The sequence below is a fragment of the Notolepis coatsorum genome (assembly GCF_963971535.1).
Source record: "Notolepis coatsorum genome assembly, chromosome: 14".
Taxonomy (NCBI): Eukaryota; Metazoa; Chordata; class Actinopteri; order Aulopiformes; family Paralepididae; genus Notolepis; species Notolepis coatsorum.
Genome location: NC_140178.1, coordinates 29564778 through 29590597, shown reverse-complemented (window position 1 = coordinate 29590597; position 25820 = coordinate 29564778). Strand labels below are relative to the sequence as shown.

Here is a 25820-nt window from a genome sequence, read left to right as displayed (position 1 = left end):
AGAGGAGGAAATCAAGGTGAAGTGTTTATGTGGACCTATAATGTTGCAGTCAGGTGACATAATTCCCATTTCAGAGAGCTGCTAGAGATGTTGTCTTTAAGTCCTCAGAGACTCACAGGCCGTGTGGCTTGAATGCTGTCCCACAATCCCTTCACAGGAGGATTGTGCTGAATAACTATTTATTTACAAAAGTAAATGACCTTAGACCAGTGTGATGCCTCTATACCAGGATAAGTAGTTGGCTTCTCTTTTAAAGGAAAACGCCAACATTTTGGGAAATTAGCTTATTTGCCATCTACCCTGGAGTTAGACAAGAAGATACATACCTTTTTCTTCTCTGTGCATGCAGTAGGAGTAGGAAGACGTTGGGAACTAGGCTAATGGAGGGACCTACTTCCAGTGACTGACGCTAAGCTAGGCTAACTGTTGCTTTCCTAAGCCTAATGCATGCAGAGAGACAAAAAAGGTAGGTATCTTCTTGTCTAACTCCAGGGTAGATGGCAAATAAGCTAATTTCCCAAAATGTTGGAGTTTTCCTTTAAGCTCAGAAAGAGGCCTCCATTTAACAAGCGCCTGAGTCTGTTTCGTGACAGTGACCTGGTTACCAGCACAGTTTTCACAGCAAAAGCCACGTCGCGAACTATCCATGCACCTCGTTCCGACTCCTTGATTGCGATGCACTTGCTTTCTTTTTTCTTCAAGTTGTTATTACATTTTTCTATTCATTTTCTTTTCGTTTTCTTAAGCTATACGCCGAAGTCCTTCATCAGTCAACAGCTTGCCCTAATCCTTTTTGAACACTAGTCCATTCCCTCAGCCCCAAACAGGTTCTGTATGCTTCCGTGTTCTGTTTGTTCACCTGGATTAGACTATACTGCCAGATCTGTTGAGGTTGTGTCTAACCGGTTCCCCCACCCTCTCTGCCCAACTGCTTTGAACTGCATGGATTGCCTGGTTGGATTTTCGATCCACAAGGTCCCTATTCGATTCAGTTTGATATTGATTCAATTAGGCTTGACTCTGTCAAGAGTCTAGAGAGACACCTGCTGGACGGGAGGCGTGCTAGAAATAACCTTTAACTAAAGATCTTCTCACACACACTGGAAGAAAAGCATAGATTAAAAGATCGATCTTGTGATTTTAAGATTGTTCCAGGCCCTTTACGTTATGTTTATGTTATGTCTTGTATAAAGTGACTTTCTCTCCACAGAGGTTGATTGCAGTGACGGTCGAGCATTACGGACAGATAGACTGCCTTGTTAACAATGCAGGGTGGCGTGAGTACATACCGTCTCTTTTTCTGGACAGACAAGAGACAATGCGGTCACAAGGACATTCTTGTGATGTCGTTATTACACTTAAATGATCTTCTCTTGACTCCTTCTGCCCCACAGACCCTCCACACACACCTACTGACGAGACCACTGCTGAGGAGTTCAGAGATCTGCTCAATCTCAATCTCGTCAGCTACTTCTTGGCCTCTAAAGTAAGAGGTCCTGTCCTGCTTCTAATGGTGTGTGTGTGTGTGTGTGTGTGTGTGTGTGTGTGTGTGTGTGTGTGTGTGTGTGTGTGTGTGTGTGTGTGTGTGTGTGTGTGTGTGTGTGTGTGTGTGTGTGTGTGTGTGTGTGTGTGTGTGTGTGTGTGTGTGTGTGTGTGTGTGTGTGTGTGTGTGTGTGTGTGTGTGTGTGTGTGTGTGTGTGTGTGTGTGTGTGTGTGTGTGTGTGTGTGTGTGTGTGTGTGTGTGTGTGTGTGTGTGTGTGTGTGTGTGTGTGTGTGTGTGTGTGTGTGTGTGTGTGTGTGTGTGTGTGTGTGTGTGTGTGTGTGTGTGTGTGTGTGTGTGTGTGTGTGTGTGTGTGTGTGTGTGTGTGTGTGTGTGTGTGTGTGTGTGTGTGTGTGTGTGTGTGTGTGTGTGTGTGTGTGTGTGTGTGTGTGTGTGTGTGTGTGTGTGCCCATACGAGGGAAGAAGGGGGGTTGATTGATTGAAAACTTTATTAACAGATTGCAGAATGGGTACAGTACAGCTCAACACTAACAACTGCTAAGAGGATGAAGACCAGAAAAATACTTTCGTCTTGTTTACATAAGGGTCCTCCATTTTCAATTCATCAAGACATTTATGACATACAAGACATACAAATATACGGTACTGTGTAAGAAAAAGAGTAAAGAGAAAAAATATATATACATCCAAAGGGGAAGAAACTGTACATTGGAGTGGGTTGGGTGGGGGGGGGATTTTGACATTTACCGGGGCCAGTTTCTAATTGCAGCCACCAGTAGGTGCTCTTTGAGAGTGGTTTTGAAGGAGGGTAGGGATTCACACTCCTTTACAGCTGTGGGTAGGGCGTTCCACATTATTGTGGCATAATTGCGAAATGTGTTTAGTCCCTTGTTTGAGCCGAATCTGGGTTGAACGTGATTTGTGGAACTCACTCTGGTGTTGTGGTCGTGGACTTCACTGACCTTTTAGGAAGTATTTCGACATGTACATACATGGGTATCTTAGTGGTGTAGTGTATCTTGTAGACCAGGCCCAGGGAAAGGTTTCTGGGGCTCGGCTGCTAGAGGGGGCCCATGGACGCCCGGCAATAAACGTATAATATGAGTTAAGCAGGTTTGGGGACGGCCCATTCACTGTATTTTTTCAGGGGCCCAGCCATTTTTGTGTTTGGGGCTGTGTGTGTCTATAAAGCCTGCAACTGGCAAGAATGCCAATGAACAGGCCCAAGCAGTTGGTGTTGTTCTTACTCAGCGATCACTGGCTGTCGCTATAGAGACGACACTGCTTTTTTATATCCATAGAATTAAAGGGATTGTTCAAATTTTTTAAAGGGCCGATATCTGATTTGTCAGAAATTGGGATTGCTTTCAATCCATCCAGAAAGCACGTTTTCTTTTATATTGTAGCAGAACATTTTTGAATTTGCAGCATGTTATATTTCATAGGCATGCTTCATGCCCCCATTGATTGCTAACAAATACTTACATTTTCTGCTTATATTATAAGCAATATCAAATATAAAAACTTTCAAAATACAGAACACTGTTGAAAGCGCTTTTTGGATGGACTAAAGGGACGTCTATTTGTGATAAGAGATTATTATTGCTGCCTTTTTTCTTTTGCACTGTATTGACTTGCTTTACATCTTGAAAATGTATATATTTTTTTATAACTCTTTATTTTGGTTAATTTTTTTCACTTATTTTCCAAAGTCCCCCCCCTTTTGTGTGTGTGTGTGTGTGTGTGTGTGTGTGTGTGTGTGTGTGTGTGTGTGTGTGTGTGTGTGTGTGTGTGTGTGTGTGTGTGTGTGTGTGTGTGTGTGTGTGTGTGTGTGTGTGTGTGTGTGTGTGTGTGTGTGTGTGTGTGTGTGTGTGTGTGTGTGTGTGTGTGTGTGTGTGTGTGTGTGTGTGTGTGTGTGTGTGTGTGTGTGTGTGTGTGTGTGTGTGTGTGTGTGTGTGTGTGTGTGTGTGTGTGTGTGTGTGTGTGTGTGTGTGTGTGTGTGTGTGCGTGCGTGCGTGCGTGTCAACTTTACCTAAGACCTTGTTAAAACAACAAGGGAGTGTTGTTGCAGGGAGAGCGAGGGTTACACATTCACACCTGTCATACCACTGAGCAGCACTACTGAAATGGGTTGGGGATGAAGTGCCTTGCTCAAGGGTACTTCAACTGTAGTTGTTGGTGTCGTGGTCTCACGGATAGCGTTGTTCTTGGTGATGATCATCGACATAGTCAGCTATAAGTGACGAGGAAACATTTTTATGTTGTAGATTCCAAGATCACTGTACCATCCTTTTAATTCAGATTCAGATTGTTATATTTGCCATATGCAACAAGTACAATGGGATTCTTACTCTGTTTGCTCCACAGCATAAAGGAATAAAAAGCAACAATTAACAGAATAAATAAAAAAAAAGCAACCATTTACCATTTAAATAAAAGTAAATACAAATAAGTGGTGCAAGTGGTACAGTATATAATGGTTGCGCAGAATATTTAAATTCATGGGATTTCTTCTCCTTTTTCTCTCTACAGTATGCCCTGCCGCACCTGCGACGGCAGCAAGGGAACATCATCAACCTGTCCAGCCTGGTGGCCACCCTCGGTCAGAGAGATGCGGCACCGTATGTGGCAACTAAGGTGAGTTTACAACAGTTGGCCAAGTGGCGTCATCGTTTGCCTTGCCGTCACGAAGTCAAAATTAGTCCTGTGTTGTGTGCGTTTTCTTCCACAAGGGGGCGATCATTTCCATGACAAAGGCTATGGCTGTCGATGAGAGTCGCCACCAAGTGAGGGTGAACTGGTGAGCTGGTCTCCTCACCACCTGAGATTTACAGTTGCCTGTCTGCTGACCGTTTACAACATGTATATACACGCCTCCTCGGCTCCTCCTCTTTACACACGCCTTTACTTTTTTTTTGGTATAGAAGCATTTTTTTTTCTTGTGAAGTAATGAACATTTGCAGTCTAAAGTTAATTAGTCATTTAAAGCCAGAAAGGGGGGAATAGAAATCATTCTTTGGGGTCAAACATCCATCATTCTTTCTATGCTCGGGGTCACAAACAGGCATCCCTTGGATTTTAGGTGTCACAGATCCAAAAAGGTTGAAAACCAGCTGCTTTTAGAAAACACAGCCTATGTGTAAAAGACACCATCTGTTGCAGTATCTCCCCAGGTAACGTGATGACGCCGCTGTGGCAAGATCTGGCAGGACAGACGGCAGACCCTGCAGCAACCATTAGAGCGGGAGAGAACGCACAGGCAAGTTCCTATAGATACCAATCTATGAAACACTGAACAATGCTGTTGTCTATCTATCTATCTATCTATCTATCTATCTATCTATCTATCTATCTATCTATCTATCTATCTATCTATCTATCTATATCTAGTTAATTGCCTCAAAAGATTTTAATTGTTTATATTTACTACATTTACCATATTATCATTAGACTTCCTTACAATCACCGGCAGCTATAGGCTATGTAATCATAAGACAAGATATTCCTTTATTGACCCATTGATCAAAGACATCCACTGTAAACAAGGCTACATTCCCTACACAGTAATCTAGAGGAGTGAAAGAATGTTGACAATGTTGTTTCCTGCCACTAGTATGTTGACAATAAACATCAGGTTTGAGTGGGGGTTTGACACTATGGACACCTGGAGAGAGAGAGGTGGGGGGGGGGGGCAAAGGATGTGGACTATTATCCCTAAGAGTTCTATTACACCGGTAGGATTAGCCCCACGCTGATCTTTAATGAGCACGTCTTGTTGTGTGGAGTGCAGTAATGATCTGAAGTTGGCATGGTCTCAAAATGGCATACCTGGGTCACAATGGCTACTATTACCAGAACGACTAGCGATTACAATCTGAAAGACAACTCTGATCGTTATAGAAAGTTCATTCCAGCTGTGGACATCAGCATCAGTGGTCACATTGCAAGTCCTGTGAACTAATGGCTAATATTTTTTTTAAAGGGGAAAGAATGACACCCGGTTTAAGAATCCACATATCCTGTGTCCCAAGAAAGTGCAGTCAGTTAAAATGCAGCACTCTCTCTCTTAAGAGCTAGAAACCAGAGAACCCTCCAATCAGTATATTTCTGGTTCAGACCTTCTAGAATAAGCCTGAATTATAGTATAAGCCTCATAAGCGCATTCACTTTAGATCCGACATCTGTGTGAATGGGCCATTTGTGTGACATCATGCTGTGAGCTTTTTAAACGCCCCCCTTCTTCCTCAATCCCTTGTCGTCTGCTGTGATCACCATCTTGCGCGATTGCAAACCCCATGTGGTAACAACTGTTGGAGCCCAATGCAACTGCCCCTCCGTTAAAAAGGGGGAAGCTTACGTTTTCCCTGCATTGTTGGATCTGAAGTGAAGGGGCCCTTGAGAGCGGTCAGTGCACACAGACGCTTTATGGCGTCATAAAGTCAGAGCCCCGCTCATTGTCTTTGGCGCTGCCCCAGGTTTTTACGTCCCAGTGACTTCGCCGCTTTGGAGGGTTTGCTCTCTGATTTCTAGCTTTAGGAGAGAGAGTGGTGCGTGTTCACAAATACTGACCTCCTCTGTGACAGGAAGAACATTGTGTGAATTCTTAAAATTGGTGTCACTCCCCGTTTAAGCATAGTGAAGATTCTGCGATGTGTGTTGTAGTTTATGATGTGTGCACACTTTCTTGGTCAGCAGGTCCTGCAAGGTTCTGCAATGTCCTTACAAAAATGTATCATGGTATTTCCATCATTTTTACCAGATGATGATGGTAGTGACCAAAAATGATGGAAATACCATTAGACACCATTAGTATGATGGTTTAATTTGGACTGTACCATGGTATTATTTACATACAGAAATGGTACCACAGCTATGCATGACGTTATAAAAAACATTTAAGATTAGATTAGATTAAAATGTATTGTTATTATACAATTAAATACAGTACAACGAAAATAGGTTTGGCATCCAACCAGAGTGCAAATGTAACAGTGAAGTGCAATAGTAATATACAATGTACATGTGATTAAGCTGGGTATAAGATATATCAATTAGTACTACTGAGTAATAGTGATAATCGGATGTATTTGCAGAGTTGTAGTATTAACATGTACAGTGGTATAGGTATAAATACACTAGTTAGTAAGTCATACTGGCCAGCAGCGTAACTAGTAAGAGTAGATAAGGAATATGTACAGATGTAGATAGCTCTATATCAGTGGTTCTCAACTGGTCTAGCCTCTGGACCCAACATTTTCCTTAGTCATTAAGTCGCGACACAAATTTTTGAACCACACATTTTTTTTTTTTTGCAGTAATACACAATCTTTCATGCACTGTTAAAAACATGAAATAAACACAAAAAAGTGCAACTAGGGCTAAAAACCCAATGAAATAAAATAATAATAAATTATATCTGCTTCTTAGCAGATTTCTTAGCTTAACATAGCAGCTTTTTACACACATCCCACCCAAAATGGCACATCTTGCGACCCACCAGTTGAGAAACACTGCTCTATATGATAGCATATACAATAATGCTGTATATACCATATATACAGTGGCGTAGGGGAGGCCCCCGCACCCCCCGCGGTGCGGGGGAGCCCCGGAGCTTAGGGGGCCCTGCCCCCACTGTAGGCTATCCTCTTAGATTTCGTAACGTGGGAACAGGGCGCAGAGGGCGCCATAACCAGTATGAGTAGGCTACAGGTTACATTGCAATTGGAATCGAATCCGTAGATTTTTTAGTACATGGTTTAAATTGTGCGCATAACGTGCCATAAGTTCTATGGTAGATAAGAAATTACCATTATCCTATCACCTATTTTCTCTCACTGACTCCTGAAAGCAGAGTTGCGAGAGGCCAGTGTTAGTGTACTAACGTCAGTTATTCTGGTTAGGACCTCGGTCCAAAACCCCAACTCTCTCGTAAAACTATCAGATGATATTTGCGCGTCAATGGTCAGATTATGTTTCCGCGGATCATAAACGACACATGCTGCCAAATGAGAGCGAGAGAATTTGTGTTCTTTAATCTTTTTAGAGAGACCCTGCCAATAATTTATTCCTATTCTCCACGCTGGTGGAGGTGATGGGCAGACGGTCTGTCACCGAACAGCCAGCACAACATTATGTGTGTCTGTCCACTATGTTTGTTACTTTTGTTATTTTCCCCCCTATGTAAAGCGACCTTGGGTCTTTTGAAAGGCGCTATATAAAATGAAGCTATTGTTATTATTATTATTATTATTATTATTATTATTATTATTATTATTATTATTATTATTATTATTATTATTATTATTAACGTTTCTAGTATTGAGAGCCGACGCGCACGCAGTCTAGATTTAAAGAGTGTTGGACTTTGCGCAGAAGAATGCCAGGAGACGTGCTCGTATAAAAGAATAGGCCTACTACAATAGAAAGCAGCTCCTGACTCCTGTGTTTTGTTTGTTTTTTGTAGGCTACTTTTCTTTTTTACAGAATTATGTTATGTGAACCGTTCCGTTGTGTGAACTCAGATTATGATATGGCTGTTCTACAATACCTTCATGTTACAAAAAATACAAAGCCACTTGTATTTGTCAATGAATGATGCCTGAAAAAATTAACATTTAAAAAAAGCTTTAAGTGGCTGCGATGTCTATCCAATGTCACTTTATTATTGATTTAAGGGAGTGGGCGGGGCCCCATGGTCCGACCTGCGGGGGAGCCCCGAAATATTGCACAACGCCACTGCATATATATATATATATTCTCACCGCATACATACCTATCCACACCTGTCCGTACTTACCTGCACATAAATGGTAAATGATGCATTTATATAGCGCTTTTATCCAAAGCACTTTACAATTTGTTCCTCACATTTGTACCCATTCACTCACACATTCACACACTGACGGCAGAGGCGACCATGCAAGGTGCCAACCTCCTCATTGGGAGGGGTTAGGGTTAGGGTCTTGCTCAAGGACACTTCGACACGCTGCCCGGGAGGAGCGGGAATCGAACTGGGAATCTCTGGAATTACCAGACGACTGCGTTACCTCCCGAGCACTGTCGCCCCTTTACTTTTACTATATATCGTACATGTCCTACTCCTACTAGTTATGCTTCTGGCCAGTATGACTATGGTACTACCTGTACATGACAACCTAGGATGGCTTAGAGTAGACGACAGAGTACAGCAACTTGCAATGGGCCTGGTCTACAAGATACACTATACGACTAAGGTACCCATGTACATGTCAACATACTTCCCAAATGTCAGTGAATACCACGACCACAACACCAGAGGAAGCTCAACAAATCATGTTAAACCCAGATTCGGCTCAAACAAGGGACTAAACACGTTTCGCAATTATGCCACATCAATGTGGAACGCCCTACCCAAAGCTGTAAAGGAATGTGAATCCCTACCCACATTCAAAACCGCTCTTAAAGAGCACCTACGGGAGGCTGCAATTAGAAACTGGCCACCATAAATGTCCAAACCCCCCACCCCCTCCTAATAGACAGTCTCCTCCCCACCACATGTATATATTCTCTCCCACCCACCCACCCCCTCCTAATGTACAGTCCCCTCCCCATCATATGTATATACTCTGTCAGGATCTATGAGTAACAGTACTGTATATTTGGATACCGCATATGTCACAAATGTATCAGTACTAAATACCTATATGTCCCTATGCCATAAATGTCATGTATGTTGAGTATGTCATAAATGTCAATATGAATAAAAAATGGGGGACCCTGATGTAAACGAGACAAACGTCTTTCTCTGGTCTGCATCCCCTTAACAATTGTGTGTATTGAGCCGTACTGTATTGTACCCATTTTGCAATCTGTTAAATAAAGTTTTCATTCATTCATTCATTCATTCATATTATACTACAACTCTGTACATACATTAGCACTACACTCAGTAGTACTAATTTATATATTTTGTACCCAGTTTAATTACCTGTACATTGTATATTGCTGTTGCACTTTACTGTTACATTTGCACTCTGGTTGGATGCCAAACCTCTTTTCGTTGTACTGTACATGTGCTGTGTAATAATGACAATAAATTATTTCTACGACTGGTATCATGGTGAAACTGAAATGACCATCAAACTACCATGATACCTTTTCATGAGGGTGATGAGAAAGAGGTAAAAGGCTTTGAAAATGGCAGCGGTTAATGGTACGAGCAACAAGTACAAACCATCCTCAGGACAACTGGGAATAATGGGTTTTAACCTCCACGTTAGAAGCATGAACAAGGAGAGAATAGAGCCCCCAATGTGAGGCATTGGAAGTTCAGGCTGTGACTGTGTTGTAGCTCTAATCCATTCTTTACATTTCCGAGTTTAATGGCTTACCTGTTAAGTGTTAGAGGTTTATGCGATGGTGTGTTTACAGAACTGGTTGAGCGAACGCCTGCACCTGCTCTTACTGAGAGGTTTGGCTCAATTTTCATATTAGCCTATTCACCTCCACTCACCTTGCACCTTTACCTAGAAACATGTCATGGAGCTGTAATCAACACAACACAAGGAGTCAATGTCTCTGATGACATCACTGGTGGCCATATTCAAACTAATTTACTCTCACTAACTGTCAAACTAAATGAATGTGCGCAAAACTGTTTTGCGTTTTTGGATGTGTGTTGAGATCAATAAAATAAAGATTTGGTGAAGTGCCGCTTTAATTTTGTCCAAAGGTGGAACAGAACTAGGTGGGTCTTTGAACTCAGCAGGGTGTGTATGTCTGCACTGAAAGATAAGGATGTCTCGTCTTGCACTGTCTGCACCCACTGCATTATTAATGGTGGAAGAAACGCAGACGAGTGGTGTTTGTGACAGGCCCCGTAGAGAACCCGTCAGCATTTTGAAAACCCCCATTATTATGGGACAGGGTTGTTTCAGATTTCAATTCATGGGGCATTCGTCCAAATAAAATAACACATTTATTATGGTATATATTGTTTTATTTTTATCTACTGTATTTTGGGAGGGCATAGTATATGATAAATTATTTTGTAATACTGAATTGTTCTAAATTTAAAACCTTCGATAAACAATGTGTTGTGAAAGGCGAGCAAAGCTAACATTACTAAATTAGTATTTCTAGTGAGTTTATAGTTATTTCATACTATGAAGATTTTTGTGAAATACGATATAGGGTTTATCACTTATTAACCAGTTAAAAAGTGTGCTATTTCAGCTCCCGAACCATTTCTAAAACATTGGGGGGAAATGGTATGTCTTGTCAAGATACCTTGAAGTTAAAGGGGAACTACGCCCAATTTCAGAATTCATACATTCCTACAGTCTAAAACAGTACACAAGAATATTTGTAAATATGAACAACTCTCTCCCAAATCCAAGAATGAGATGTCAAGTATAAAGTCTAAAGCTGCTCCGTAGACAATTAATTGGGGAAGATTTGATTGACAACACCCAGAGTTCATAGGTACATTTTCTGTTTCAGAGCTGAGGACACTACTATACAATAAAGCTCACTTGGGTATAAAAACGCAAACAAACATTCTGTGGGTTCCACAAAATCAGTCCGTTGTCAATGGAGCAGCTCCAGACTTTATACCTGATGACATCACAAGTTTGATTCTTACTTGTCTGGTTTCTGGCTTTTGGAGAGGGAGTTGCTCATCATTGATTGAACTTTCCTAGGCCATGAACATAACACATTGGAATTCTTAATTTGGGTGGTGTTCCCCTTTGAAATACAATTCCACTTTTATACAATGGCCAACTATAATCGTGCCTCTCTCTCTCTCTCTCTCTCTCTCTCTCTCTCTGCCTGTGACCTAACTGTTGTTTATAAGCATATAAAGATGAGATAGATTCCTTTGTTGATCCCCTTGGGGAAATTCAGGTATCATAGCATCATGGGGGAGGAGGGAGGGGAGGTACAGGTAGTAGAAGACATACAGGTACAGGTCACAGAATTACAGTGGAGAAGTAAAAATAAAAATAGAATAAAAAGGCATTGTAAACAATATACAATATAATTAACTCTGGACATGCGCATATGGGCAACAAGGTGCGGCGATGAGGGTATGCATGCCCTCTCAGTTATTTTGCCCTACAATAAATATAGTGACCATATATAATATAATAATCTAAATCTAATCTAATATATAATCTAAAAAAAACGAAATGCTAAATATAGGCAATATATAATCTAATAATAAATCTAATCTAATTATAATCTAAAAATGCAAAATGCTACAACAAGATACAATTTAGGACAAAAAAATAAATACGTAAATGAGATAAAAACCATAGGACAATAGAGCCAGTGTAATTTGTGTTTACTGAGTCATTGACTATTACAGGTAATAAACAATAAACAGTCTTTAGTCTTTCTTTGTTGTCCGCCTGGGGGAGAGCAGCTCATGCTAACAAATATTGACTGAACTTTCTTAGACCATGGCCAAAACATATTTGTATATTCTTAATTTGAGTGGTGTTACTCTTTAACCAAACCACCAGTGGAAGTACATGTCTACGAGGAGAATAATAAGAATATAGCCGCTAGCATTGAAGCTCTCACCTAAATATCTATATATACATATAATATATACTATACATATCCCGGTCTACTCTTACTAGTTACGCTGCTGACCAATATGATTAGTACCATACTGTCTTTATACCCGTCGCTGTACATATTATATTACAACTATGTACATACATCTGATTAGCACTACACTCAGTAGTAATAATTGTATACCCAGTTTAATCACCTGTACGTTGTATATCACTATTGCACTTTACTATGTTTGGTTGGATGCCTAACAAATGTTTTGTTGTACTGTACTTGTGCTCTATAATGATAATACATTTTAATGTAATCTAATCTAATGTGATATCATCCAGGACACACCCGGTTGGTGTCGGGCTTGGGTGGATAATGGATCCTGGGAGCATAAGGATCAGAGATCACTTTGACTGCTATATCTGCAATTATTACTTTTCCTCCTCTCCCCCCAACAGCTAATGGGACGAATGGGGAGCGAGGCTGAGAGTGGGCTGGCGGCCTTGTTCCTGGCTGCCGACGCCACCTTCTGCACCGGGATAGAGTTGATGCTCAGTGGCGGAGCAGAGCTCAACTATGGCTTCAAGAGTCAGATCACATCGTAACCACCTGGGGGCCTACTCTGCTTCTTCCAACAACAGAAAGGCTCTCGTGCTGTATAGCCATGTCTCATTTAACCAAGTTGTTTAATGACACAGTAACCACAACCAAAGTGTAATGTTTACTTTTTTTTTCCAGGACCATCTTAGGCCATCTCTTACTACTGTATTCAAACCAATAAAATGAATGGTAACTTTAACTCACTGGTTTGCTGTGTTTGTTATGGCCAACCTTTCAGCACCACACAGCCAATCAAACAACAGGACTTCTGCCACTCCCCACACATAGACCAATCGTCATTAACCTCTTTGAACTCGATTGACCCTCCCCTTTCCCCATCCTACTTGTTTGGTCCAACCACATGTTAAGCATTTGTCACGCCTACAAATTATTTCCTATTAACTCTTTATTCTGACAGGTCACTGTCGGTGTAGTCAGGTGACTGTAGGCCTACGCTTTTGCAAATACATATTTCTTCTAAAGACACAAATAGAGACGTTTCTTTTCCATCGTTATTTATAATCTCAGTTGTATGGATATATTATTCCCCAGATAGTTACAAATATTTGTTTTTATTATTATGGAATTATAATATTAGTGGAAAATAATTCTGCAATTTATAAAAGTAAATTCCTAAAAGGCAAAAAGTTAATGATAATAATAATAATAATAATACATCTAAAGGTGGAAAGTATAGTAGTTTCTTGGATAAACGCTCAAATCATACCGGAACTCTAAAAGACATCCGCTCGCGGGATTTGTTCCTGCACGAACAACTATTGTCATTCATTCATTCTGACGTAGAGCGGCAATGGCAGCCCTGAGGACGGTGAGTCCAAAGATCAACGTTTATCTCTTATTATTGTCTGTTTATGTGTGCCTTCTCTGTAGATGATTAACATTGAATGAGCAGTGTGGTCATCGATAATAGCTAGATAATGCATCTTTAGTTGCCTCTTTTTACTCAGATTGACATGTTGGCTCGCGTGCAAACGGCAATGAGCAACACGGGGAAACGGTTGGTGGAATGCCTTTGCATGTTATAACAACATTATTATTATCATCATATCACTTTCACAACTTTATTTGCATTCTTATATATATATATTTTAAGTTAATCTCAACTAGCAGCAGTCACTTCATCGTTGTCTCTGGTACAAACTAAACTCGCCAGCATAATAAAAAGATAACTTGGATGATGTAATATTCGCCTTCTTCCACGTATCATTTAGGACACAACAACAATGCTCGCTTGTTTTGTATAGCGAAATAAAAATGCAGTGCATGCGATTTAATAATGCCTGGCTTATTGGAAGGGATGCTTTTTCAGAATCAGATATGCCACACTTGGATGCGCAAGTCCTATTATGAAACGTTCTTAATCCACTGCGAATCTGAATAACAGCAGGTCAGTAATAACAATGACATAAATACAGCATAATAACTACCCGTTATCTGTCTAGTTTTAGTCATTCTATCAAGAGCTCAATCGGTTTGAAAACAATCCGTGAGCCCAACGCAAACAACTGGGTTACAGCTCCACTCCACCCCAATAAAAGTAGAATAGAGACACGTTTTCATTCTCATGTTGATTTGATTGAGCTCTTGATAGAATGACTAAAACTAGACAGATAACAGGTATATGAGTTATTATGCTACAGTAATTGTGTCATTGTTATTGACCTGTTATTCAGATTCGCAGTGGAGTAAGAACGTTTCAAAAAGTATTTATTTCCAATATTCAAAGCACACTGTTCGATTATGAAAATATACTCCACATCTATATGGTAAATAATATATTTTTAAAATGTGTGCACGTGTTTGTTTATGTGTGTGTGCGTGGGTGAGAGAGAGTGTGATACTATTTAGAGCACACTGTTTGGCTCCAGCTGTCGTTATATCTACAGTATGTATTCCTATACACACGAAAGTGCAGGTACTGAAGACACACCCACTTACAGGCGACCAATGTGGGAAATGGGCGCGTCTGCTGGCCTTGGGCTGTCCCCTGTCCCCATAAGTTTGAGTGACAGGCCTGTGTCACCTTGGCTGAAAGACAGTATGTTGCAAATAGCCTCTGTATGCCTGTAACAACAAGGCAGTAAGGCGATTTGAAATGTTTCTTTTAGGCAAAAAAAACAATGCTTTTTAAAATCTTACATTTGACCAGCTTTCAGTACTTTACAAAATAGATAAATGGTGCTTAGTTGGCTAGTTGCAACCAGGGGATGGTCTGGATAGCAAATTGCAATAAAGAAAGCCATTTGCTGTAATGTTCCAAATACGTTACCGATTTAAGTACAGTGTATAAGGTTGCGCAGTAGTTTACATTTACATTTTTACATTTAGTAATTTAGCTGACGCTTTTATCCAAAGCGACTTACAAGATCTGGTCGACAAGTCATCAGGAAGGGCACAACTCTAACAGCTGAGTAACAATGTTCATCAAGGTGTCGAGTGCTAGGTTAGTTTATTAGGACAAGTGCATGACGGTAAGGTTAGTTAGGGTTAGATTTTAATTTTATTTATTTATTTAAGTTTAACGTTGAACACAAGGAAACAGACACACACGCATACATACATAAGCCTCATTTTGATTGTATAGTATTATCCCATTACACCATCATCATTGTAGTAGACATCTTGGTAGGCAAACAACAGGTGATTGTAGTCAAACTGTCAAACAGCAGGCGTTGTAGTCAAACAGAAGGCGATTGTAGTCAAATAACAGGCGTTGTAGTCAAACAACAGGCGATTGTAGTCAAACAACAGGTGATTGTAGTCAAACAACAGGTGATTGTAGTCAAACAACAGGTGATTGTAGTCAAACAACCGGCGATTGTAGTCAAACAACAGGTGATCAACATTAAAAGACAACCGTGGCCAATGGGCTCCAATTATGGCATTGGAAATGCATGCGGTGACATGTCGTGAGAACAGCATGAGCGGCTGTTGAGGTTGTGAGTTTTCCGTTGTTCCACAGGCACTCCATGGACGCTTCATCCAGGCTCTCCCCTTCTCCCTGGGCTCGTTGCGGTTCGCCAGCTCCTCCTCTTTCAAGGTAACGAGAGCACGCACATCCACCCGGGTAACCAGGTGCAGGACAAACAAAGAGGACCGACCACACGGCACACCACTCCTCGACGTGCTCCCGGCGTGTGTGTGTGTTTATTTAGCGATCACACGCAGCAGGGACTCTTTTCTTTTTAAAACTACGAATTGGAGGCCTGTAGACCTCCTTGCTATAGCCTCACACACCCAATGAATGAATGAATGAATGAAAACTTTATTTAACAGATTGCAGAATGGGTACAATACAGTACGGCTCAATACATACAATTGTTAAGGGGATGCAGACCTGAGAAAGACGTTTGTCTTGTTTCCATCAGGGTCCCCCATTTTCAATTCATATAGACATATATGACATACATGACATACAGATAGTCAGTACTGCTACATCTATACATTTATGACATACCAGATTTGCAAATACAGTACTGTTTGTGATACAGAAGGAGTCAAGAAAAGGGAGTATATACATTTGACGTAGAAACTGTACATTGGAGGTTGGGTGGGGGGGGTTGGGTACATTGGGATATTGACAACCATACTGGGTAATTTACATTGGAGGTGGTTGGGGGGGCGGGGGGCACACTGTATAAACAAGTAACACTGTACATTGAGGGGGGGGGGGAGGAGACACTGTACAAACAAACACAATTGTACATTGAACTATTGACAAAACCATACTAGGTAAATGACTGTACATTGGAGGGGGTTGGAATGATTGGGTTAGGATATTTACAGGGGCCAGTGTTGAATTGCAGTCTCCCGTAGGTGTCCCTTGAGAGAGGTTTTGAAAGTGGGTAGTGATCCACATTCCTTTACAGCTTTGGGTAGGGCGTTCCACATTGATGTGGCATAATTGCGAAACGTGTTTAGTCCCTTATTTGAGCCGAATCTGGGTTTGACATGATTTGTGGAGCTCCCTCTGGTGTTGTGATCGTGGTATTCACTGACCTTTGGGAAGTATTTTGACATGTACATGGGTACCTTGGTCGTGTAGTGTATCTTGTAGACCAGGCCCATTGCAAGTTGTTGTACTCTGTCGTCTACTCTAAGCCATCCTAGGTTGTCGAAGTGGGCAGGGGTGAGGTGGGTTCTAGGAGTAAGGTCAAGCAGTAGTCTGACCAGTTTGTTTTGAGATGTTTGTAATTTTGTTTTTAGCGCCTTTGAGGTGCTTTGGTACCATGAGGTGCAAGCATAGTCGTAGTACCCCTGAATGAGTGCTCCTGCCAGAGTCTTCAGGGTGTTCTTGTTTACCAGAGAGGAGATCCGGTACAAGAATCGAGTTCGTTGGTTGACTTTTTTTATTACATTGGATGCCATTTTGTCACAGGAGAGATTAGCCTCTAGGATGGACCCCAGGTAGGTAATTTCATCTTTCCTTGTGACAATATTGTCACCCACTGTAACTGAGAAGCCGTCGGTCTTGCTGAGTTTGTTATTTGAACCGAAGAGAATGGACTCTGTTTTGCCCATGTGTAATGATAGTTTGTTATCAGCGAGCCATATGCAGATTCTGCCTAGTTCCGAGCTGAGGGTTTTTTCAACCTGTAACTTGTTCTTGTCAGAGACCAGCAGGGCTGAGTCGTCCGCAAACAGGAACAAGTTGCAGTCACAAGCTGACGACATGTCATTTGCATAAATTAGGAACAGTAGCGGTCCTAGTATGCTTCCTTGTGGAACACCACAGCTCACTGTGAGGGGGGGGGATAGGGTACCGTTTACCTCCACCATCTGTTCCCTCCCCTCAAGGTAGGATTGCATCCAGCTCACTGATAGACTATCAAAACCAATTGCTTTTAGCTTGTCAATCAGAATGGAGTGATTGACCGTGTCAAAGGCCTATTGACTGGCAGTTGTACTAGTTTTGCATGACCGTGCTTGCCCAGGGTTTTAAACAGAACCCTGTGTGTTTATTACAGGTCGCTTGAGGGAGGAAGGAACTCTCGTGTTGTCGACGTGTCCTCGCTCCCTCTCTCTCACTTCCCTTCACTTCTCGCATGATGCCGCTATTTAATTCAGTTTAATTGCTTGATTGGCTCCTTATGATGTTAAAAGAAAAAGAAAAAAAGAAGCATGCCCTGTCAATAACGATCAAGAAAATCATTGTGTGATCCCTCGCTTGCTCTGTTCTTGTTCTGTCTGTTCTCTCTCTCTCTCTCTCTCTCTCTCTCTCTCTCTCTCTCTCTCTCTCTCTCTCTCTCTCTCGCTCTCTCTCGCTCTCTCTCTCGTCTTGCCCAACCCCCCCCTTCCCCTTCCCCTCTCAGGCAGCAGACCTCACCATTGAGCTCAACACAAAGAACAAGCCTAAGCCTGACCCCTCCACCTTGGTGTTCGGCAAGCAGTTCTCTGACCACATGCTGACCATCTATTGGTCAGAGAAAGACGGGTGGGAGGTGCCTCAGATCAAGCCCTTTCAGAATCTGTCCCTGCACCCCGCTACCTCTGCGCTGCACTACTCTGTGGAGGTGAGAGGGGACCGGTCGTCCGGTCGCATAGCGTAGGCCTCCGTCGCATCTATTTCTGTCTAGCGTATAGTACACAAGGCTTGCCTGACGATAAAGCTGAGTCGCATTCCATTTCACTTGATTATTAAAAGTGCTTCAAGTCTGAACGATTTAAAGGTGCTGTAAGTGTTTTCTTTGTGTTATAATGTGTTCAATTCTACATTCCGACAGCCATCACTGATATAGAGTGTTTGGTCAGTAACATGGGTCTCCCAGTCCCTCCGCTCTGCAGTAAACAGAAAATACATGTCCTGGTATCCCTTCCAACTTTATCCAATAAGGAGAGAGAACCCTAGATATTTTAACATGTAGATGTAGACCACTTATTTTAACATGTAGACCACTTATTTTAACACGTAGACCACTTATCTTCACAAACAAAATGCCACTTACAGCATCTTTTAAGAGAGGGTTGTTGTCAAGGACGGAGTCCTCGACATTCGGTTTATCTCGAAACTTCTATGAGTGACACTGATCACATAGTGGTTACCATAGCGACCAATGTCTGGCTGGCTTTACCTCGTTGTGATTATACGCTGCCTACCTGGCGCTGAACGCTACCGCAAAAGAATAAGCGAGCTAGCTAACATAACTAACAAGCTAGCTAGCTATATCTGTTGACTTCAAGGACACCCGTGCTTTGCGTTAATAGCGATCCAGGCAATGCTGAATGGCCTGAAAGGATGTATGACCGGAGAAAGCCCCATGAGGTGATGGCCGCTGTGCCAATGATGATGAAGTGATTGTGTTATCAGATGCTGTCATCCTTCATATTAGTCCACTTTAATGAGTTGCTGTGCTTTTCTTGGTGGCTATTTGTTCTATTTTGAAGCTACGTTTGTGTTTGTCTTGATTTGAGCACTGTGTTTAGATTATTTCTATTATTTGTTAGTGTTGGCTGTGTGTGTGTGTGTTCCAATCACAATGATCTTACGCTAGTGCTGATCTCCCTAAACTCTTGAGAAATATGCAGGGGATATATTTGTTGTCCATTTTGTACTAAGTTGTTAACGTGTTTGTGGTTTCTCTCCCTCCCTCCCTGTCCTCCCATCTCTCCGCCAGCTGTTTGAGGGAATGAAGGCGTTCCGGGGCGTCGATAACCACGTGCGTCTGTTCAGACCCATGTTGAACATGGAGAGGATGCACCGCAGCGCGGACCGGAGCTGCCTGCCTGTGAGTTCACCACTGAGTTCCCCATTTTCTAACGTTCCATCTACTTAAAAAGACATCTGGGGACACTGCGTCTCACACACACACACACACACATACGAATTCAGGGGTCAGCCGGGAATGGAAGCCAGGTCACCCAGACCACAGGCGACAGCGCTAACCAGTCAGCTAAAGGGTACAACCCGTTAGCTAAGGGCTAGTGAGTCTAGGCACCGGTGGTCGTTACACTACCCCCCCTCCTTCAGGAAGCATGTCTAGTAGGGGTGTAACGATGCGACCTCACAACGATTAATTTTGATTACGATTATTCAGGCAACGATTCAATGCATCATGAAATCTCTTCATTTGACCTCAATTCGATTAGATTCATTTTCGATAAACTTTCTATCAGTTAATTCCCAAAAAAAATTTGAATACACAAATCAAGTCAAGTCAAGTCAAGAGTTTTAATTGTCACGGCATACAGGTATACAATGAAATGCGGGTGGTCTTGCCCGCAACGATGTGCAATACAGTGGTACATATAATAGAATCAAAAAGAAAAAACAACATTGTGCAGTAAACAGGTAACAGGTAACATGGAGTGACATCTCGGTATCTGTACATAGTTATTTACAGAGCATATGGGACATGCTAGTTAGCTTTGGTAGTGCAATACACTGTTCCTGTTATTCTAATTTAAAGTGTCCTTTCCTTTGGCCATAAGTGTGCGTGTGTGCGACATGAGTGTGTGCCCGCTCATGTTAAAGTGTTAAGTGGCTGCTCGTGTGTGAGCGTGCACAGTGTGCGTGTCGTGTGTGTGTTCATGTGTGCTTGTGTGTGGATAGTTCAATGTTCTGAGCACTCAATGTTCATTGTTCATGGCTCTGATGTGGCTGGGGGAACTGATTCACTCAGCATGAATGGACTAGGTCAATAAAAACAATACGCACACACAAAAAAAACATTAAAAAAAAAATATATATATATTTCTCTCTTTTATTTAGATTAATTTAGATTATAATCGATTCTAACATTTTCAAATCGATGCAGTTGAATCGTCACATTAGAATCGATGCATTTCGATTAATCGATGCAGCGTTACACCCCTAATGTCTAGGCATCTGTGGTCGTTACAGCTATGACATAACACAAAACTAATTGGAGAGGCAGGCGAGCAATGCTGCAACATGTCCACTGATAACCTTGTCTTTTCAGCTTTTCTCTGTCATTTGCTTCAATGGAAACGATGTGCTGGAGTGTTAGTGATAATATTCAACTTTTAGCAAAAGAGCGCTGCACCTCTGATGGGTTTTCAGTAGTCGCCTAGCGTTAAGAAACCGTTTCAAACAAAGAAAAAGCCACGCTTTCGGTCGGAAGCAACCCTAGCAACGGCAGCCAAAACCAGTGCTCAGAAGCGCTGCCAGCTGAAAAAGAGATCTGCAACCTTAATCTTCCAAAATGACCTCCTTCTTGTGGTTTTATTGGGATAACTTCTATAGCCAGGTGATTGCTAGCCTTAGCTTGCTAGGAGTTGTGGCCTGCGGAAAAACTACAGCAGTAATTCTCTCTCTCTCTCTCTCTCTCTCTCTCTAGCTGTTCGACAAGGCGGAGCTGCTGGAGTGTATCAGGAAGCTGGTGGAGGTGGATCAGGAATGGGTTCCTCACTCCCTGGACGCCAGTCTCTACATCAGACCCACCTTCATAGGAATCGAGGTGAGCAGCAGCAGTGTGACACTTGAGTTCCCTGATAGTACAGGGGAGTGGTTCAAATTAATATTGCTCTGACACAAACACTCACAAAACCTCCCAGAGGAGGAGTGCTGATCTGAGGTCAGTGGACAAGACCATGTGTCTTTATGACCTTATTCAGTCCAGTCTCAAACAGATTCTAGACCAGCACTCTGGCTTTGTGAAACAGGGACCATGGACCCGTGGCCATGTACACACTGGCACTTTTGGGTAGTAACACCCAATGTTATGATGGAGAGGGTACACACTAGGGCAGAGTGGAGAGGTTGTGTGTGTTTGTGTTTGTGTGTATGAGCAACAGGGGTCACTCCACTCCACCAGTTTCCCAGTAGCTGTAAATGAAACCATAACCATAGCAAGTTGGCAACTATCAACAAAATGTGCATTGGTTTTGTTATTTCATTCTTCCATGACATAAATAAGTAGGCTAGCGTAGAGTACGTATATATGCCTATAGATTGTGTCACTGTAATATTATAAATTATTATTATAATCTTCATGTTGTTTTTGTTGAGTATATATATTTTTACCACGGTCATTAACGTTATAACATCCTGTCACTAGACAGAATTATAGGATTACGATGGTGAGACAACTCTGCCCCGGTCCTCTTACCCCTGGCCACTGCCCCAACTAGCAGTTAGTCGTCCAGACTTAGTCGACCCAGTCTTAGTTTTCCAGTCTTAGTCGACCCAGTCTTAGTTTTCCAGTCTTAGTTGCTCAGTCTTAATCGCTCAGTCTTAGTCGTCCAGTCTTAATCGCTCAGTCTTAGTTGCTCAGTCTTAATCGCTCAGTCTTAGTCGTCCAGTCTTAGTCGCTCAGTCTTAGTTGTAGAATATGGTTGTCACTCTCCTTCATAAGCAAACTGTGTGAACAGGATTAAAAGCACTCAAATGAGGAGTGACAACCGCCTTTAGCTTCAGTGTCCATGTGGCTTTAGTTTTTTCTCCTAACGATCTTTCCTCTCCCCTCTCATCTCCTCTCTCTCATCTCCTCTCTCCTCTCTTCTCTCATCTCATCTCCTCTCTCATCTCCTCTCCTCTCTCATCTCCTCTCCCCTCTCTCCCCTCTCCTCTCTCCTCAGCCCTCCTTGGGGGTGTCCCGAGCAGGACACGCCTTGCTCTTCGTCATCGTGGGCCCTGTAGGACCCTACTTCGCCACAGGGTCCTTCAACCCCGTTTCCCTGCTGGCAGACCCTGCGTACGTCAGGGCCTGGAAAGGAGGCGTCGGAGCGTATAAGATGGGAGGGTGAGTTTCACACACGTTACATATTGGGGGAGGGTTAAAACTAGTCGATGTGTCACAATGTCAATGTGGAACTCAAACTGTACTGTATATTGTATCGACAACATTTATCATTTGAATTCATTCCCATTTATGTTATTGGATTTATAAACATTGTAACAGTGAATTACTACCTTCGTTTTAACATTGATTGCATAATTTGTATAGTATATCTAATTATTGCTGACCAAATTAGTAACAATTGTGTATACCTATTACACTTTATAAAAGTCTATAAATGTATAGACTTTTAGATAGATTTTATAGTGCAACAGATGAGAGGAATGGAATCGTCATTGACTTATACAACATATATGTCACGGTTTGGGTGTGGTGGTGGTGATAGGACCCAGGAGCAGACAAGACCAGGTGGGTAGCGCGTCAAAAGAGCTTTAATTTATAACAAACTAAAGCAGAACAAACAAGAGTACTTTCAAAACACAAAACAAAACCTCTCAGCCAATGCTGTCAGAGGGCAAAAAGTTAAATAAAGGTTACACAAGAAAACACTACATGGAGACACTTACTTTACGTAAGGGATAATGTATAGCTACGAGGTCATTGTCGCAAAATAATTGACCGACACAGAGTTTAAAATACCGAGCTGCCTCGGCAAGGTGTTTTAAACGTCAGTGAAGGTCAATTATTTTGCGACAATGATCGAGTATAGCTATACATTATCCCGCTTATTACATGGCTAACTTACTAACAATATACCTAATTCATTTTACATCGACTCGCAACACTGGTTCTGGCTCCGCTCGTCGCTCCGCCCCCTGTCATCGCCGGCAGCTTCCCCGGCAGCAGAACACCGGCAGTGTCTAATTGCACTGAAACAGTGTGTGTCAGTGGGCTTGATTGCGAACAGCTGCGCACAGCGGTCATTATTGTCCCACAGCGGTCATTATTGTCTGATAACTGACCTCTGACGCGCGCTATTGACCAATCACAAGCAAGCATTTCGGCGAATGTGAAAACGCCATGTAATAAAACAAGATAATGGACGGGGTAACAAGCGCAGAGGAACCAACAAGTAAGGGATAATGTATAGCTACGAGGTCATTGTCGCAAAATAATTGACCGACACGTAGTTTAAAATACCGAGCCGCCTCGGCGAGGTGTTTTAAACGTCAGTGAAGGTCAATTATTTTGCGATGATGACCGAGTAAAGCTATACATTATCCCGCTTATTACATGGCTAACTTACTAACAATATACCTAATTCATTTGACAAATCGCAGTTGTTCTGTGGCTCTGTCAGCCCAAATAAAGTGATTATTATTATCGCGGGCAGCCCGGCAGGTGTGTCTGATTGGCTGCACTGAAACAGTGTGTGTCAGTGGGGCTTGATTGTGAACAGCTGCGCACAGCGGTCATTATTGTCCCACAGCGGTCATTGTCTGATAACTGACCTCTGACGCGCGCTATTGACCAATCACAAGCAAGCATTTCGGCGAATGTGAAAACGCCATAAGTAAGGGATAATGTATAGCTACGAGGTCATTGTCGCAAAATAATTGACCGACACGGAGTTTAGAACACCGAGGCGCCTCGCCGAGGTGTTTTAAACGTCAGTGAAGGTCAATTATTTTGCGACAATGACAGAGTATAGCTATACATTATCCCGCTTATTACATGGCTAACTTACTAACAATATACCTAATTCATTTTATACCATCGACAAGACGAGATCAAATGCAGACGCAGTTGTTCTGTGGCTCTGTCAGCCCAAATAAAGTGATTATTATTATCGCTGGCAGCCGGCAGGTGTGTCTGATTGCACTGAAACAGTGTGTGTCAGTGGGCTTGATTGCTCCAGCTGCGAAAAACAATAATCACCAGTGGTTATCGAAAAATTATTCACCGCTGTCAGGGGCTATTGACCAATCACAATCAAGCATTTCGGCGAATGTTAAAACGCCATGTAATAAGAAATGATAATGAACCCACACAGAGAACATGAAACGAGGAACTCAAATACAGACACAAATGACAAACGAGAAACACCTGAGATGATTACCACTGGAGACACCTGGGAGGGGAGACAGGCTGACAAAGAACTACAACTCCGGCTGACAAGACATACACTGGGAAAACACAAGCAGACTACAGACACCAAATAGAGAACCCACTAACAGACAGCAACTACAAAGACTAGACAGTAAATTCCAAATACTAAGACTAGACAGTAACTCTAATACAAGAAAAACACTAGGACTATAACACACTAGGAATATAACACAACAAACAGGAACAAAAGACTAAGGGCTTGTGTCCATAGCCGACGTTTTATGAGTTGTCAGCTTCTTTCTGTCATTCATTTCTATGCTGGAGAAGCGTCAGGCGCGCTCCTCTTCCCAGAGCCGCGCCTCGCATTTTATGAGCTCTCGACGGCAGCGTTTTTTTGGCGGAGCGCTCCCAGCTCATAAAGTTTAAACTAGTTAAACTTTTTTGGAAAGGAGCGCGCTCATCAATGTAACTCATCGAGGAAGCGGCTGGTGCGAGCTCTGGGGAGACCCAGAAAAACGCTAGAAGCTTTTTTTTCTTCTTTTTTCAAAGCGGTCCGCCTTGAAAAAAAGGCTTTGAGTGGACACATAGCCTAACAGGGGAACATGAAGGGCGAGAGAGAGAAAAAGAAAGAGAGAGAGAGAGCATGAGAGAGAGGGGGGGAAGCACACTGAGGGCCAGGGACACGAGGAACAAGCATACAGGGACGGGAAGAGGTCGAGCAGGGGAGAACAGTCCAGTAACGGGCGGAACGTTACAATATACATATACAACCTATATAGTCTCTAATCGCAGGCCCGATTCCGACATGACTCATCACACTCTACACCAGAGCCTGTTCCGGTTGTCAGGACAAAACTCAATGGGATCTCGTCAGTCTCAGTCAAAAGCTGTCAAAAGACGGCGACGGTCACTATGGCGGATCTGGTAGGAATTCTCACTGATAAGGTAGCTCTGAGCCGCTCCCTCTTAATTTTTGAGTCAGTGTTAAAAAGGACATATTTTGTGCACATTGACACAATCGTGGATCACCCACCCTCTTGTAAGGCACTCGCAGCCTCTTTAAACAAGTATTTAAACAAGTCAACAATTGATTTAGTTGAGGACCACCCTAGAGAGCAATTATAGCTCAGTAGTAAAGGATTTGTGGTTGAACAGCCTTTTCTTTTCTTTTTTGTGCTTAACACAATGAGCGCCACGCATCATGAGCATCTTATACCTCTCACTGCCAGTACTGTAAGCCTATGGAGTCGCTCACCTTCTTTGCAGGGCTATAACTTTTTAAATATTATAGCTATATCGACATTACTATGGCCCATTCACCATCGGGTATCTATCGTTCCTGATGTGGGAACGTTATATTTTCCCATTCATACATTGTCGTGTTAATACCCTTGTGAATA

General features: G+C 42.3%; 2 protein-coding genes across 3 annotated transcripts in view; one reads left to right on the top strand and one right to left on the bottom strand.

The window, feature by feature from the left end:
* The window catches only part of kcna7 (potassium voltage-gated channel, shaker-related subfamily, member 7), a 24236-nt gene extending 23066 nt beyond the window's left edge, over window positions 1-1170 (bottom strand). The window contains 1 exon segment of the mRNA XM_084329948.1: window positions 653-1170. The gene's annotated coding sequence lies outside the window, so the exon portion shown is untranslated.
* LOC311241206 (branched-chain-amino-acid aminotransferase, cytosolic-like) overlaps window positions 1-25820 on the top strand; it is a 33576-nt gene that overhangs the window by 762 nt on the left and 6994 nt on the right. The window contains exons 3-13 of one of the 2 annotated variants that reach the window (XM_084329953.1): window positions 1-16; window positions 1211-1277; window positions 1395-1486; window positions 4034-4138; window positions 4234-4301; window positions 4664-4760; window positions 15636-15713; window positions 17986-18186; window positions 19288-19398; window positions 20971-21090; window positions 22211-22374. The exon at window positions 1-16 is cut by the window's left edge and continues 82 nt beyond it. In XM_084329953.1, the coding sequence (XP_084186079.1) occupies window positions 1-16; window positions 1211-1277; window positions 1395-1486; window positions 4034-4138; window positions 4234-4301; window positions 4664-4760; window positions 15636-15713; window positions 17986-18186; window positions 19288-19398; window positions 20971-21090; window positions 22211-22374 (1119 nt within the window). Of the gene's footprint in view, window positions 17-1210; window positions 1278-1394; window positions 1487-4033; window positions 4139-4233; window positions 4302-4663; window positions 4761-13454; window positions 13482-15635; window positions 15714-17985; window positions 18187-19287; window positions 19399-20970; window positions 21091-22210; window positions 22375-25820 lie in introns of those variants that run through there. The other variant, XM_084329952.1, reaches the window with a different exon arrangement.